At 45.4% G+C, this 17,755-nt stretch overlaps 1 protein-coding gene across 2 annotated transcripts; it reads left to right on the top strand.

Moving 5' to 3' along the window:
- Nucleotides 1-1,190: 1,190 nt before the first annotated feature.
- LOC120046676 (probable E3 ubiquitin-protein ligase TRIM8) lies at nt 1,191-9,703 on the top strand. Of its 2 annotated transcripts, none has more exons than XM_038992079.1 (6): nt 1,191-1,432; nt 3,556-4,191; nt 5,704-5,799; nt 6,054-6,319; nt 6,596-6,711; nt 6,856-9,703. In XM_038992079.1, exons 1-6 carry the CDS (start codon nt 1,319-1,321, stop codon nt 7,518-7,520), a joined length of 1,893 nt encoding a protein of 630 aa, XP_038848007.1. In that variant the 5' UTR covers nt 1,191-1,318; the 3' UTR covers nt 7,521-9,703. The 2 variants fall into 2 exon arrangements, with proteins under 2 accessions (XP_038848007.1, XP_038848008.1); XM_038992080.1 differs by lacking the exon at nt 1,191-1,432 and adding an exon at nt 1,445-2,824.
- Nucleotides 9,704-17,755: the final 8,052 nt, after the last annotated feature.

Here is a 17,755-nt window from a genome sequence, read left to right as displayed (position 1 = left end):
CTGACTACAACATCTGAACCCCTACTCTACTCGCACCCTACTACAACTGACTACAACATCTGAACCCCTACTCTACTCACACCCTACTACAACTGACTACAGCATCTGAACCCCTACTCTACTCACACCCTACTACAACTGACTACAACATCTGAACCCCTACTCTACTCGACCCTGCTACAACTGACTACATCATCTGAACCCCTACTCTACTCACACCCTACTACAACTGACTACAGCATCTGAACCCCTACTCTACTCGCACCCTGCTACAACTGACTACATCATCTGAACCCCTACTCTACTCACACCCTACTAGTTTGCTGTACTACGTCTAACTCTACTTTCCCCAAACTCTACTCTGTTAATCCCACATGAAACTGACAATCAAGATTAAGGGGGCATTGTTTCAATGGTCCACTCTATTTTGAACCGCATACCCTTCTCTGAAGACTCTGAGGCGTTGAAATAACCAATAAGGTTTTGGATAGTTGGACCTGAGTCATTTGATTGGTCTGATACAATCTAAGACAGTGGTATTCAAAGTCGGGGTCGCGACAAGGGAACTGCAGTGGGGTCGCCAACATGTTTTAGTTTTTTTATATAGTTTTTCGTAACAAAAAATCAAGATTACACATTATTGTATGGGCCAATATACAATATAAAGTTTTTGAGAAAGATCATTTGAAAAATACAATTTTATTGAGTAAATGTATTTATTGGTTTCTTCATTTTGATAAGAGATGAAAATGTAATTAATTGAAGTTTTTTTGTTGATGTAAAAATCTAAATTTACAGATTTTAAGTTGTTGTCATTAGATTTGGGGTGGAGTCGCGAGATATTATTGGGAGAAAAATAAGGTCCCGACTGAGAGTTTGAATACCACTGATCTAAGAGGTTCTTATACCGTACACACCCATGAAAGCCAATAGTTTCGGCAAGCCTCATGGTGAAACAACATACACTTATCTGAATGCACCTTACTACTTTCACCTATTCCCTACCTTTCCTCGCCCGTATCCTTCTCTCACCCATCGCTATCGCTCCTCACCCTTTAGATATCTCAGATAGGGGGGAGTGAGGCCTAAGGCCACTACACCTGTAATAACATCTGCTAAATATGTGTATGCAACATATACCATTTTATTTTATTTATTTATTAAATTGGCTATTTTTTTAATGATTTATCTTTGAATCATGTATTTTTTTTATTTTTTTTAAAGATTTCTGTGGAGAGAAACATTGAGTATAAACAAACATTTTCCTATACTTGTGAAAAATAAAAACGTATCGTAATTTCTTAATAGATATTTGAATATGCTCCTCTCCAGTTCTTGCTCATCAACGCCTTCCTTTGAAAACGTGACACGCATAGGTTGTGTGACAGGTCACGTGATGCTGGAGGAGCAACGGGACCAGCCGGAAGGAGGGGTGAGCCGATGTTTAACCCGATTGAACGACTAGTCTATCTAGCTAGCATTCCTCCTTGCTCCGACGTTGAGTTAGGGAGAGAGAGATTTAAAAACGAGGGTCGCAAATTAGAATTCAGAGACGAATTGGATTTGAATGGTCAAGGCAACTCGGCTATTAACAACGGGACTGAAGGACTCGAAAAATGGCCACATATACACCGCTGAACCCGAAAGAACTGACGAGGCGTGTTTGAACGCGACGGAATCTTTTTGTTTCGGTGTGATTAGCAAACCAAACGAGTTTTGGGAATAACCGAGGCCCTATATCCTCGGTGGATTCTTTTTTTTTTGGATGAGGAGCGCAAGATTGATGACCGCTACCTTTAACAAGGCCAGAATAGCGACATCCCCTTTAAATTAAGATTAGACTGGTGCATTTATATGTAAAACCGTGGTAGTCGTAAATATTGTAACGTAGTCTTATTTGTTTGTGCAGTGACAGAACATTGTGAGATGACTTCTCAGAATTAAAGCGATTTCATTAAGCTTACGAAGTCAGTGGAGTGAAATGTTTTTAGCTGAACGTGAGTTGATATAGTTATGATCCGTCCCTGATAAACCAAAGGAATGAAGCCAGGACATATCTTTGGGCCTGGATACGTTTTGATCGGTCTGTGTGTATGATCCGAAGGCTCGCCACAGAAGCCAACATTCCAGTGGATTCTAAAAACCCTGGGCTTTGTTTTATGCTTATGAACTGAAGTCGGTTACACCATAAACTATGCAGTAAATCGCCTTCTAACGAAGTATTGTTGGACCTTTTTACTAATTAAGTCTTTTAGGCCCAAGTAGCCGAGAAGAAATAGTATTTGGTGAGTAAAGTCTAGGCCTTGTGTACAGATATGCGAGTGTTGCCTGTGGAAGCTTTATAGCTGACGACGTTACACATCAAACAAATAGGCTGTAGTTATGTCGCTATTGTGAGGATCAAAGTCCGTCGCAACGTGGTGCAATGTTTATTGAAGGGCTAAGGACACTTGTCACATGTATCTGATTTGCAATCCTTGTATTTTTGTTTCATCCTTTGTACCAAAAAGCTCTCACGAGCGTAATCGTATTAATTGTGAACGTACCCAAAATAGTCGGTGTATTATTGGATGAGAGGATAAAATAACAATTAATGTGCCCTTCGCAACATCGGCGTTGTATCAACCTTGGGCAAGCTTCATCGATTTACAGATGGCTTTATTCAGGGTGACGGTATAGGAAGAATTTCAGCAACGCAATCTTTTACTTATGTTCATTTCTGGACCTCAATCGATTGAGGAACAAACAAACATAAGCGGACGAGGAAGTCAAGGCTAGCTTGTCAAGCTAAAGTAAAAGGCTACGCAGAAGGGGAGAGGAAAAGGTGAGCGTTCGTCTTTCATCAGCTGTATAGAAATAAATTCGGCTCGGCGGTGATGTAACCGTACAAACAACCCTAATTTAGACCGATTCAATTTAATGTCTGAACCGTGTTGCTTGGTAGATCTCTGTGCCTTTATTGCTATCATACCGTAGCTGGAAATACGAACAATTTAGCTGCGAGAACTAGGCCTAGGCTATACTACGCACAAAGTGAACCATTCGTCAGCCGTTACAGTAGCCGGTTATTGCCTAACCGTGTGATTTCAGAGAAACGAAGGCCTTGCTAACCCTTTACGGTAATTTGCACAACGTCAGCCCGGACCGTGTGTCGTAATCACCGGGGTGTTTTCATCGTTTCCCTGAGGCCTTTCCTGGTGGCTGTGGAATCTGCCTAGGTTTACCTGCTCTGCACAAACAGGATGTGCACTGCTGCCTGGATTTAAAGCAAGATTTAAAGCAATAGTTGAGAGCTGAGGACATTCACCAGTCGGTTGGACTTAACTGGTTGAAAGTGCTAGTGATAATTATAACACTTTATTGCTGAGTTTGTTGCACAATAGACAAATATCACTAAAGGACTAGTAACATACTAACATACTGGACTTTCTGTATACAGTCATAGGTCTTCCCTCAGTCCTCAAGACATTTGATCTATAGTCAGGGGCTTAGTTCATGGCTACAAATCCATAGTCAATCCATAGGATTGTTTTTGTTTTTTTTTCATGTGAGAAGGTCTTTGTCGCGTGTCTGTCCGCCGCTCCCAAAATGGCCTCCAACATGGCGACCTCCGACCTGTCCGAGACATGGAGGAACTGTTTCGAAGAGGAGCTGATCTGCCCCATCTGCCTGCACGTCTTCTCCGAGCCTATCCAGCTGCCCTGCAAGCACAACTTCTGCCGGGGCTGCATCTCCGAAGCCTGGGCTAAAGACTCCTCACTGGTCCGCTGCCCTGAGTGCAACCACGCCTACAGTCAGAAGCCTGCTCTGGAGAAGAACCACAAGCTGTCCAACATCGTGGACAAGTTCAACGCATTGTCTGTAGAGAAGGCCGCCTCGCCGGTGCTGCAGTGTATTCTGTGCCGCCGTGGCCCCCCGCTCCCGGCTGTCAAGGTTTGCCTGCGCTGTAGCGCCCCCTGTTGCCAGAGCCACGTCCAGACACACCTGCAGCAGCCCTGCTCCGCCCTGGGACACCTGCTGGTGGAGGCTGAGGCAGTCAAGGCCTGGACGTGTCCTCAGCACGACGAGTACAGACTGTACCACTGTGAGGCAGAACAGACAGCCGTGTGTCAATACTGCTGCTTCACACGATGCCATCCCAGTCACGGACACGGAGTCACTGACGTGGAGCTACGCCGCAACGATATACGGGTAAGACTAAAATCTGTCTTTTACACACACTCCTTTGATTTAAGAACAAAGCGGCTCAAATTGGGGATAAGTGTGTGTGTCGGAGTGTCAGTCCTCGAGTGTATGCATTTTTCAATTTTGATCCAATCCAACCCCCATTCTCATGTGTTGAGAGTGACAAACAATGTGTTGGAGGGGTGGAACAATGAGGGGTCTAAGCCAGCCTTATCTCCCCAGCACAGGTGCATCCTCGCCTGGGACCGCCAGCCGGGAGAAAGGGGGGTTGTATGGAGGGCGAGGAATTAAGTGAGATTCTTCACTCTGTTCTGTGGTACAAGAGGAGGAATGGTTGTTTATGGTTTCCTTTTTGTTTTCTTGTGATTCTCTTATTTTCTGGGTTCTAGAAAGGAAAGCTGTGGTTGGTGTAAAAACTACCAACTATCCCCAGGTTGGGGATATGAGGGGCTAGTCAGTCATACAGGCTTTTCTCCTGACTCATATTGGTGACTACTTCTGGCCTCTGACTCTGTTTTATGGCTCTGTTAATACTCGGTGCTTGTTAGTAGCCTACTCTCTGTCTGTGTGTCTCTGTGTGTGTGTGGGGGTTCAACCACATTGGAAGGGTTAGGAAGGTTCTTGTATAACGAACTACAGTGTGAATTCCTGTCCTCTGATTTTTTTCCCCCTGTGGCTGACTACCATCTCCATTTGTAATGAGTGACTGGGGAGCCTGAAGTTAATGTACTGTGACAGTGTTACTGCTTAAGTGCATCTTGTGGTGGCGGCAGAGGGGGTAGAGATGCTCCCCATAACCTCTCCACCATGGTCCCCAGCTCCACCCAACCTCCCCAGGGCATGACTGACCTACCTCCCCATATCACTCTTCTCCACTGGTGGTCCTGGTGGAAAATATGTTAGATATGCCATTTCTATCCATCAGTCACCCCCCCCCCCACCCCCCCCCCCCTCCCTCCAGTACCCCTTAAAGGTACTGAACATCCCCCATCCAAAGAGGTCCCCCCCGCCATCATCCCTGCCCCAGGCTTCTGCTCTGAGCCTGAATCTATCAGCATTCAGGTGACAAACCACTACTACCGTGGGCATACAGGAAGATACTATAAGAGCAGTGTCCTGCCATACTTATAATCTTTGCCCCCAGGAAGTGTAATTGTGGCGTGGCACTCTGGTTTGGCCAATCTGGGCATGTGTGTTGTAGCCGTGCCAACACCAGCCCAGAATAACTAGTGTTTTGACAACAGTACCATGAGTGGGGCTAGTGTATGTGGTGTTCTGAGAAAGGAGGAGAGAAAAGTATCTCTCTCGCTCATTCCTCATTCACCAGAAATAGCGATTGGTTGCCATGACAGCTCCCTCCCTCAGATAAACTGTTTGTTAGATGGAGACTAAATTGGCTGCCTCAGCCAACTAGAGGCCTGATGGCGTTTCTCTTCTCATGATTTTATTTTATTTGTTCAGCTATGTATGAGGAGTTATCGAACCCAACTATTAATGACATTACCGTTTCTCTCTCAGCAAAATCTATTGCGGCAGCAGGAGAGGGTGGAGGAGAGAGTTCAGGACATCGATGAGCAGCTCTGTAAACTCGACTCTGACAAGTGTGTGGTGGAGGTATGTCTGATTTCTCTCACAAACACTCTCTCTCTCACACCTCAGCCAGTGAGCACAGGCTGCACACACCCATGCACATGCATGTATACCAGCGACGTGTGTGTATAACGGTGTGTGTGTATAACGGTGTGTGTGTATAACGGTGTGTGTGTATAACGGTGTGTGTATAGCAGTGTGTGTGTATAACGGTGTGTGTGTATAACGGTGTGTGTATAGCAGTGTGTGTGTATAACGGTGTGTGTTCTCTCCTACAGGATAGAGTGTGTGAGCTAAAAGAGGAGGTGCGTGTGCAGTACCAGCGGATGCAGCACTTCTTGGAAGAAGACCTGTCCCGAACACTGGAGGTTCTAGAGCGGGCGCGTTCTAGGTTCTGCCAGGAGAACGCGGGCCAGGTTCTAGCTCTGGGAGAACAGAGACACGAGGCCCAGAAGCTGCTCAGCTCGGTCCACACGGCCTTCGGCAAGGCTGAGGAACTGGGCTTCATGAAGAATACTAAACCTGTCAAGATCCTCATGGAGAGGTGAGAGATACAAAAAGGCACTTACAGAAATGGCTTATTGCGCACATTACAACTGTAGTCATGTTACAATTGTCATGATACCCATTACTATTTTATTTATATAGAACAGAATTCCAAACTCCTTACATATCTTTTTATGACAGGATCAGACATGTAGCAGGGAGACAGAGTAGAGAGCAGAAATGCGCAGGGCTCATGCGGGGATCGAACCGGAACTATATTTTTAATGGAGCGCTAATATACCAGGCTTGTTGCATACATATTTGTGTGTTGCAGGTCTCAAGCGTGCGTGGGAAGTGCGCTCCCTCCCTACAAGGTGGGCAGTCTCAACTCTAAGTTGTTCCTGTCAGAACTCTCCAAGAGAGAGAAGAGCCTACGGAAAACACTGGAAGGTAGGATCAAGAGAATCATCTTTACAGAATCTTCACACCTGTATCTGATTGTTTGTGTTGGTAGATCAAGGGAATTCATATGTGGCTTTGTAAGTCTGAAGTCTGATCCCCCTCTTTCTCTACCTCTCTCTCTCCCCCCTCCAGCCCCCCTAGCCCCTCCCTCCTCGTTCCTCCAGTCCGTCCAGGCGTATCCCAGCGGCCTTGGCTCCGGGGCAGAGAAACGCAAACACTCCTCTGTGTTCCCAGAAAGCAACGGAAGCGCCGGGAAAACATCTGCTTCCGGGTTCAAGGACTCATCATCCAAGCAGCCCTACCTAGGCCCAAACTCTGCCCCTGGGGAGGGCCAATCCTCTAATCAGCAGCCTCTGGTTCCCTGTGGCCCCTCCCACATGAACGAAAATGGCGGAACAGGAAGTGGAAGTGGCTCTCTAACAAATCACCATTCAGGGTCTGTGTTTGGTCCCTCCCACTTTCCCCCTGCTGGCGGTAGCTCCTCCCATACTTCTCAGCAGGCAGTGCTCCCCCAGTATGGCGGGCGTAAGATCCTGGTGTGTACCATGGATAATTGCTACTGCTCTGGGGTACCCTCTGTGTCAGGCCACCGCGGCCACCCTCCCTACCCACGTTCAGGCTCCTTTCCCTGGGTAAGCACCCAGGACTACCCCCCTCCCCCTGGCCTGGCCTCTGGAGCTCCAGCCATGCAAGGGCTGGCTGTCAGAGACTGGATAGATGCACAGCAGACGCACAGACACACAGACTTCTATGGCCTGTATGGGCAGCCCTCCACCAAGCACTATGTCACCAGTTAACACGCATACATTTATCTATACACACACATACTTCTACAGTCAAACAGCTCTCTACTAAGCACTACGCTACTAGTTAAATAAACGCATGTCTACACATGTAGACACACACAGAACCTACATACATACAGGTACACACAGACGTTCACTTCTACATGTTATACGGACAGTCCTCTGCTAAGCACCATGTTACAACTCGTATAGATGCACTTACAAGCACTCTCGGGGGCAGGGTTGACATGTATTCGTTTTCTCTGTCAGACAGACACACAGTGTACTGTATGATGATATACGTCTCTTTGTGCAAAAACTGTTGACGCTGAAGCACTTCGGCTCAACTGAAACGTTTTAGCGACATCTCCTTCCCCGTTGTAGTGAGATCGATAGCCTTATGTTATAATTATTTTCCATGTTTATTGAACATGGTCTGATAACTGTAAAGAGAACAATGGTTTATTACTGTTACAGCTCTGGTTTTGTCTCCTCTCCTTGCTGAGTTCAGGGATGTACTGTGCAGCTTGAACACACTCGCTCTTCCAAGTTCTCTTCTGTGTGTGGCTGGGACACCCTTTCTATGCACTTTGGGGGGGGGGGTGGGGTGTGTTGGGATTTCTCTCTGTGTAGAAGTTGCTCTGTAGACAGGTCTAGGATTAGCTACCCTCCCTGTAGACACAGGTCCAGGATCAGCTGACCTGTCCCCCAGTCCAAACCTTAAACATCAGTGGGTCAAATGGCAGAAACTGTCCCTAGATCAGGGTTTAGGGGCAACTGTAAACCTACTTCATTATGGACCTTCTTTATTCCCATTGATCCAAATCCCATCAGAGGGGATCCGACCCCCTTCCTTTGTGCTGCCAGGCTTCCCATCGGATTGAATTCTTCCATCTGAGAGAGCTCCTTTTTTAGTTTTATTAATATACGGATCATGACACAAGTGATTCCCATATGGCATGTGAGTAATCATACCATATGAGCAGGTATCATGTTTGTCTTGAAGACAATTGGACTCGTAGACAGGATGGTGGCTCGGCGAGCAACTACATGGCCTGGACTGTACTGGACAGACCAAACAAATCAACTCAAGCATCTGGGAGTGTGACGGTGACAATGCGTTAATAATGTACTTCCTGCAGGGTGACGTCACTTCCTTTTAACAAGCACACGCTCTCGGCTTCCTGTTTGCAGCTGTAAGCATGCGGGGAAGAGTTTTATAAAGCACTCTGGAATAAAAAATAAATAAAACAAGAAATGGAAAAATAAAAAGATGAGTGGAAGTAATGGTTGAGGGTTTTTTTCATGAACTTTTTCTAAGAGAAACTGGACTGTTTGACTTAAGCATTGGTTTAAACAAATGTTGGAAGGGAACTGTTACAAGAACAGTTGACCAATAGAGAAAAAAAATGGGAAACTTTTTTTGTAAATATTTTGAAGTGAAAAATAAAGGACGTCAATTGGAGGGTTCCAAATAAATCAAGGCATTTAATTAAGTTACTTCCCTCCATTTCTTGATCACAACTCAAGTCTCTTCCTCTTTTCTCTTGTCAGCCTTTATTTTCAGATCTGTCAAGTAAATAGTTTTACTTATAGATACTGAACTACACTTATACATTTATGTGGATGCTACCGTGATGACGGACAATCCTGGCTGAATCGTGAATAATGATGAGTGAGAAAGTTAGACGCACAAATATCTTACCCCCAAGACATAACCTCCCACCATTACAATAACAGGTGGTGAGCATTTTTGGCAGGGGGGTTTATGATATTTGTGTGTTTAACTTTCTAACTCATTATTCACAGTTCATTCAGGATTATCCATCATGGTAGCATCCACATTCATGTAGAAGTGTTTAAACATATTCTATTCTTATTTACATTAAGTGACCTCAAAATGACTACAAGATTTACCGTTCATTTCTTTTGGGCACTAAATAATCTGGAACAACCAAAACAAACAGCATATGCATCCAACAAATGTGTAGTCACAAGTTTGATGTAGTCATTGTGTGCTATGAATATGGGACCAAATACTTAACTTTTCACTACTTTAATACACGTGAATTTGTCCCAATATTTTTGCTCCCCCAAAATGGGGGTGAATATGTACTAACAGTGATGTAATTTCTAAAAGGTTCACCCAATATGCATGAAAATACACTCATTAAAGCTGACAGTGTGCACTTTAACCTCATAGTCATTGTTTGATTTCAAATCTGAGTATAGAATCAAAAGAAGAGAATGCTTCACTGTGCCAAAAATTAGAGGGCACTGTAAATCTCATTGCTTGGTATGTAGTGGGTTGAAGGGGAGACTCCCATAAGAATACAACCACCACACATATTGTAAGACATCCAACTGACCCTGTCATTTACTGGGTGTTCGTCTGAGTGAAGCTGCCAGAAGACCCTGTGGTCAGGGGTGGTAGGTTATAAAGAAAGCTGAGCTCCAGTTAACAAACTGGTTGGAGAAGTCATCTTATCTCTGAGGCGAGGTTGGTCTGTGGAGGGCCAGGCGCCTGAATCTGGGTCAGAATCTTGGGTTGGCTGTCCGCCCCCTCACCCTTACAGCTCACACACACAGTCGTCTGTTAACCAGAGAAATTACCGAAAGAGAAACTGAAATCCACCCACTTCGCCCACCAACAGAACTACATACTAACATCAGTAGTGTAATATCAGCAGGTTTTTATTGCAGTGAAAACTTCATGGGTAGTGGAGGCACATCTGAGAAAGAGAGAGAGGAATCTGTCTATCAGGGTGGGTGTGTTTCAGGCTGACTAAGCTGTAGCTTTAAAGCTTTCTGCCACCTAGCACTTTGGACCTCAATCCTCTTCAGCTAGCAGAGATGATCCACTATTAGTGTGTGTGCTTGTGTGTCAGAGAGAGAGTTTTTATTTTTGTATTATTATTTTTATTAGCCTATCAGCAAGCTAGCTCATTCTCCTTCGGATGATAACAGTAACTTTGTTTTACATTTGAGTTCTTTACAGCTATTTTGTTACATATACATTATCAATACATTTCACATTTATGATATTTCTATACACAGTATTACATGACAGAAAATAGTTTGATTTACACATTAAATGGTACTCAGAAATATCCGGTATACATGATACAGTACATGGTCTTTTTGGTCATAACTATTACAGATCATGAGCTTTTAGCATAGGGGTGATTTTGTGTATGTGTGAAGAGAGGAGGACATTACTATCTGCTCGTCGTCAACCAGGTTTGGCTTGACTAATACGTTTCTTTAAACCCATATTCCTAGCTAGGCCATGCAGGTTCACTAATCTCTCCATCATCAGCGTGTCGATACCTAGCTCTGGTCCAGGGCATTAGTGTGGCTTGCTAACGCTGAGCTCAGTATTAGCAAGCTGCACTTAATGCCCTGGACCAGAGCTAGTTGATGTACGATGGTTTTGACAGTGAGGTGAATTGTAGATCAGATAATCTGCAGCAAAGCACGGAGTTTAGGCTGACCCTGGCCAACAAACAGTATCACATGACTCTGTTAATAAACGAGCCAGCATAGCACCGACAGATGGTCGCCTCGCTTCGAGTTCTTAAAAAACTATGCAGTATTTTTTTTAAATGTATTATTTCTTACATTGTTACCCCGGGAAATCTTAAGTCTTATTACATACAGCCGGGAAGAACTATTGGATATAAGAGCAATGTCAACTTACCAACATTACGACCAGAAATACGACTTTCCCGAAGCGGATGCTCTATTCGGATCACCACCCAGGACAATGGAGCTAATTCCAGTAGGTGATCCAAAACAACGACGCAGCAGAAGGAGCAGACGAAGCGACCACCTGGCCAGCCTCCGCAGACGTGCACACCGCTCCCGAGTATACTACTAGCCAATGTCCAGTCTCTTGACAACAAAGTAGATGACATTTGAGCAAGGGTTGCCTTCCAGAGTGACATCAGAGATTGTAACATTCTCTGTTTCACGGAAACATGGCTCTCGGGATATGTTGTCGGAATCAGTTCAGCCACCGGGCTTCTCCATGCATCGCGCCGACAGAGATAAACACCTCTCTGGGAAAAGGAAGGGCGGGGGTGTATGCTTTATGATTAACGACTCATGGAGTAATCATAACAACATACAGAAACTCAAGTCCTTCTGCTCACCTGATCTAGAATTCTTTACAATCAAGTGCCGGCCATTTTACCGGCACTGACGAGATAATTCTCGTCAGTTATAGTCACAGCTGTGTACATTCCCCCTCAAGCAGACACCAAGACGGCCATCAAGGAACTTCACGGGACTATATGCAAACTGGAAACCATACATCCTGAGGCTGCATTTATTGTAGCTGGGATTTTGAACAAAGCAAATTTGAGAACAAGTCTACCTAAACACTTCCACCATATTGATTGCGCTACGCGCATGCGCAATACCCTCGACCACTGCTACTCTAACTTCCGCGATGCATACAAAGCCCTCCCCCGCCCTCCCTTTGGCAAATCCGACCATGACGCCATCTTGCTCCTTCCGTCTTATAGGCAGAAACTCAAACAGGATGTACCAGTGACGAGAATCATTCAACGCTGGTCCGACCAATCGGAAACCACGCTTCAAGATTGTTTTGATCACGAGGACTGGAAGATGTTCCGGTCAGCCTCAGAGAACAACATCGACCTATACGCTGACTCGGTGAGTGTGTTTATAAATAAGTGCATTGGAGATGTTGTACCCACTGTGACTATTAAAAGCTACCCTAACCAGAAACCGTGGATGGATGGTGGCATTCTCGCAAAACTGAAAGCGCGATCCACCGCATTTAACCATGGAAAGAGGTCTGGGAATATGTCTGAATATTAACAGTGTAGCTATTCCCTCCGCAAGGCAATCAAACAAGCAAAATGCCAGTACAGGGACAAGATGGAGTTGCAATTCAATGGCTCAGACACGAGACGTATGTAGCAGGGTCTACAGGAAATCACGGACTACAAAAAGAAATCCAGCCATGTCACGGACACCGACGTCAGTCTTCCAGACAAACTAAACACCTTTTTCCGCTTTGAGGATAATACAGTGCCACCGTCGCAGCCCGCTACCAAGAACTGCGCCCCTCTCCTTCTCTGTGGGTGACGTGAGTAAAACGTTTAAACGTGATAACCCTCGCAAGGCTGCTGGCCCAGATGCCAACCTAGCCACGTCCTCAAAACATGCGCAGACCAGCTGGCTGGTGTATTTACGGACATATTTAATCTCTCCCTATTCCAGTCTGTTGTTCCCACATGCTTCAAGATGGCTACCATTGTTCCTGTACCCAAGAAGGCAAAAATAACTGAACTAAATGACTACTGCCCTGTAGCACTCACTTCTGTCATGAAGTGCTTTGAGAGAATAGGCAAGGATCATATCACCTCCACCTTACCGGCCACCCTAGACCCACCTCAGTTTGCATACCGCCCCAACAGGTCCACAGATGACGCAATCGCCATCACACTGCACACTGCCCTATCCCATCTGGACAAGAGGAATACCTATGTAAGAATGCTGTTCATTGACTACAGCTCAACATTCAACACCATAATAGTACCCTCCAAGCTCATCATCAAGCTGGAGGCCCTGGGTCTCAACCCTGCCCTGTGCAATTGGGTCCTGGACTTTGACAAGCCGCCCCCAGGTGGTGAAGGTAGGAAACATCTTCACTTCGCTGACCCTCAATACTGGGGCCCCACAAGGGTGCGTGCTCAGCCCCCTCCTGTAATCCCTGTTCACCCATGACTGCGTGGCCATGCACGCCTCCAACTCAATCATCAAGTTTGCGGACGACATAACAGTAGTGGGCTTGATTACCAACAACGACGAGACTGCCTACAGGGAGGAGGTGAGGGCACTCGGAGTGTGGTGTCAGGAAAACAACCGCTCACTCAATGTCAACAAAACAAAGGAGATGATCGTGGACTTCAAGAAACGGCAGAGGGAGCACCCCCCTATCCACATCGAAGGGACAGCAGTGGAGAAGGTGGAAAGTTTTAAGTTCCTCGGCGTACACATCACGGACAAACAAATGGTCCACTCACACAGACTGTGTGGTGAAGAAGGCGCAACAGCGCCTCTTCAACCTCAGGAAGCTGAAGAAATTTGGCTTGTCACCCAAAACCCTGACAAACTTTTACAGATGTACAATTGAGAGCATCCTGTCGGGCTGTATCACTGCCTGGTACGGCAACTGCACCACCCTCAACCGCAAGGTTCTCCAGAGGGTGGTACGGTCTGCACAATGCATCACCGGGGGCAAACTATCTGCCCTCCATGACACCTACAGCACCCGATGTCACAGGAAGGCCAAAAAGATCATCAAGGACATCAACCACCCGAGCCACTGCCTGTTCACACCGCTACCATCCAGAAGACGAGGTCAGTACAGGTGCATCAAAGCTGGGATAGAGAGAAACTGTTTTTCAGTCTATCTCAAGGCCATCAGACTGCTAAACAGCAATCACTAATTCACAGAGGCTGCTGCCTGCATTGAGGCCCAATCACTGGCCACTTTAATAAATGGATCACTAGTCACTTTCTACAATGCACTCTAAATAATGCCACTTTAATAATGTTTACATATCTTACATTACTCATATCACATGTATATACTGTATTTTATACCATCTAATGCACCTTGCCTATGCCGCTTGTCCATCGCTCATCCATATACTTACATGTACATATTCTCATTCACCCCTGTAGATTTGTGTGTATTAGGTAGTTGTTGGGGAATTGTTAGATATTACTGCACTGTCTGAACTAGAAGCACAAGCATTTCACTACACTCATTAACATCTGCTAACCATGTGTATGTGACAAATCAAATTTGATATGCTAACCCTATTATCTGTAGCGCTCATGGGAGGATAGACTCAGGAAGACATGGGCTTGGTGGGTGAGGTAGGAAGATGTATGAGGTGTATTGAGAGTATGGTTTGATTTATCTTAACATTTCAAAGTGATTCACATTCTTATAATGCATGATCCTTTCCCCCTCCACGTCTCCCCCACCTTCTGTACCACTCCCACCTATTTCCTATCTGTTGGTGGGATATGAAATCTGTTTCCTGTTTCATCTGTAATCATCGCAACTCAGACCTGATTGGTTGAAGAGAAAGAGGCCGGTATGAAGCGTGCTGGTCTCTCTCTCTCGATTCAAGAGGAGAAAAAGGCAGTAATCCTGTCACCTCAAAGATAGGCATCACACTCCCCTCTGTGTGGCTCCTCACATCGCCCACACACACAACTTTTATGCACAGATAAACCAACCACAGAACTTAGTCATTCAGATTGTTGAAGATAACAGGCCTTAAAGGCCCAGATTGTCCTGTATTTTATATCTATTTTCACACAATACATTTTTTAAATTTAACCTCTTTAACTAGGCAAGTCAGTTAAGAACAAATTCTTGTTTACAATGACGGCTTACACCAGACAAACCTGGATGATGCTGAGCTAATTGTGCGCCGCCCTTTGGGAACGCCCAATCACGGCCGGTTGTGATACAGCCTGGATTCGAACCAGGGTGTCTGTAATGACGCCGCAAGCACTGAGATGCAGTGCCTTAGACCGCTGCGCCACTCGGGAGGCTGGAATAATACTGTGAAATAGTGAAAATTATCATGCCTTTTTAGTGTAAGCTGTTTGAAAGACTGCCTGAAATGTCAGCCTGTTAGGGTGGGACGGAGTTTTTGCCTGCCTGGTGACATCCAAAGACGGTAAATTAGTTAATAGACCAATTAGAAATAGAGTTCCAAACCTTTCTGCCAATAACAGCTCATTTTTTTCCCCGCTGCCCACACAGAACATTCTTGCTTGAGAAATCACTCTATGCCGAGTTGCTATTTTTGACCATTTTAATTGAAAAGATTCACAGTAAGGTACACTATATATACAAAAGTATGTGGACATCCCTTCAAATTAGTCGATTCGACTATTTCAGCCACACCCATTGCTGACAGGTAAAAAATAAAATTGAGCACACAGCCATACAATCTCCATAGACAAACATTGGCAGTGGAATGGCCTTACTGAGAGCTCAGTGAATTTCAACATGGCGCCGTCATAGGATGCCACCTTTCCAACAACTCTGTTCGTCAAATATATGCCCCGCTAGAGCTGCCCTGGTCAACTGTAAGTGCTGTTAATGTGAAGTGGAACCGTCTAGGAGCAACAATGGCTCAGTCGAGAAGTGGTAGGCCACACAAGCTCACTGAACGGGACCGCTGAATGCTGAAGCGAGTAAAAATCCTCTGTCCTCAGTTGCAACACTCACTACCGAGTTCCAAACTGCCTCTGGAAGCAACGTCAGCACAATAACTGTTCGTCGGGAGCTTCATGAAATGAGTTTCCATGGCCGAGCAGCCACACATAAGCCTAAGATCACCATGCGCAATACCAAGCGTCGGCTGGAGTGGTGTAAAGCTCGCCGCTATTGGACTCTGGAGCAGTGGAAACGCGTTCTCTGGAGTGAGGAATCACGCTTCACCATCTGGCAGTCAGACGGACGAATCTAGGTTTGGCAGATGCCAGGAGGACCCTACCTGCCCCAATGCATAGTGCCAACTGTAAAGTTTGGTGGAGAAGGCATAATGGTCTGGGGGTGTTTTTCATGGTTTGGGCTAGGCCCCTTAGTTCCAGTGAAGGGAAATCTTAACGATACAGCATACAATTACATTCTAGACTATTCTGTGCTTCCAACTTTGTGGCAACAGTTTGGGGAAGGCCCTTTCCTGTTTCAGCATGACAATGCCCCCGTTCACAAAGCAAGGTCCATAAAGAAACGGTTTGTCAAGATCAGTGTGGAAGAACTTGACTGGCCTGCACAGAGCCCTGACCTCAACCCCATCAAACACATTTGGGATGAATTGGAATGCCGACTGCGAGCCAGGCGTAATCGTCCCACATCTGTGCCCGACCTCACTAATGCTTGTGGCTCAATGGAAGCAAGTCCCCACAGCAACGTTCCAAAATCTAGTGGAAAGCCTTCCCAGAAGAGTAGAGGCTGTTATAGCAGCAAAGTGGGGACCAACTCCATATTAATGCCAATGATTTTGGAATGAGATGTTCAACGAGCAGGTGTCCACAGTTTTAGTCATGTAGTGTACTTAATTGTTACCCAGAAATGATTTGATATTGAGATAAAAACTGCTGCTCTGTGCTCAAATATGTCTTAATTTTAAAAAATGTAACTAGGCAAGAACAAATTCTTATTTACAATGACGGCCTACCAAAATGCCTCCTGCGATGAATAAAATAAATAAAATGTTAAAAAATATAGGACAAAACACATCACGACAAGAGAGGCAACACAACACTACATAGAGACCTAAGACAACAACATAGCAAGGTAGCAACACATGACAACACAGCATGGTAGCAACACATGACAACATGGCAGCAGCTCAACATGGTAGCAACAACATGGCAACAGCTCAACATGGTACAAACATTATTGGACACAGACAACAGCACAAAGGGCAAGAAGGTAGAGACAGCAATACATCAAGCAAAGCAGCCACAACTGCCAGTAAGAATATCCATGATTGAGACTTTGAATGAAGAGATGGAGATAAAACTGTCCAGTTTGAGTGTTTGTTGCAGCTCATTCCAGTCGCTAGCTGCAGCGAACTGAAAAGACAAGCGACCCAGGGATGTGTGTGCTTTGGGGACCTTTAACAGAATGTGACTGACGGGTGTTGTATGTGGAGGATGAGGGCTGCAGTAAATATCTCAGATAGGGGGGAGTGAGGCCTAAGAGGGTTTAAATAACCATCAACCAGTGGGTCTTGCGACAGGTATACAGAAATGACCAGCTTACATAGGAGTATAGAGTGCAGTGATGTGTTCTATAAGGAGCATTGGTGGCAAATCTGATGGCCGAATGGTAAAGAACAACTAGCTATTGTTGATGTAAATTGAGAAGAGCGGGGGCCTAGGATCGAGCCTTGGGGTACTCCCTTGGTGACAGGCAGTGGCTGAGACAGCAGATGTTCTGGCTTTATACACTGCACTCTTTGAGGTAGTTAGCAAACTAGGCCAAAGACCCCTCAGAGACACCAATACTCCTTAGCCGGCCCACAAGAATGGAATGGTCTACCGTATCCAAAGCTTTGGTCAAGTCAATAAAAATAGCAGCACAACATTGCTTAGAATCAAGGGCAATGGTGACATCATTGAGGAACATTAAGGTTGCAGTGACACATCCATAACCTGAGCAGAAACCA

Source organism: Salvelinus namaycush, chromosome 4, assembly GCF_016432855.1.
Source record: "Salvelinus namaycush isolate Seneca chromosome 4, SaNama_1.0, whole genome shotgun sequence".
Taxonomy (NCBI): Eukaryota; Metazoa; Chordata; class Actinopteri; order Salmoniformes; family Salmonidae; genus Salvelinus; species Salvelinus namaycush.
This window is presented reverse-complemented; position numbering and strand designations above follow the sequence as displayed.

Coding starts and splice junctions, on each gene's coding strand:
- LOC120046676 (XM_038992079.1), top strand. CDS start 1,319: ATGCTCCTCTCCAGTTCTTGCTCATCAACGCCTTCCTTTGAAAACGTG. Junction 4,192..5,703: donor TACGCCGCAACGATATACGG/GTAAGACTAAAA, acceptor TTTCTCTCTCAG/CAAAATCTATTGCGGCAGCA. Junction 6,712..6,855: donor CCTACGGAAAACACTGGAAG/GTAGGATCAAGA, acceptor TCCCCCCTCCAG/CCCCCCTAGCCCCTCCCTCC.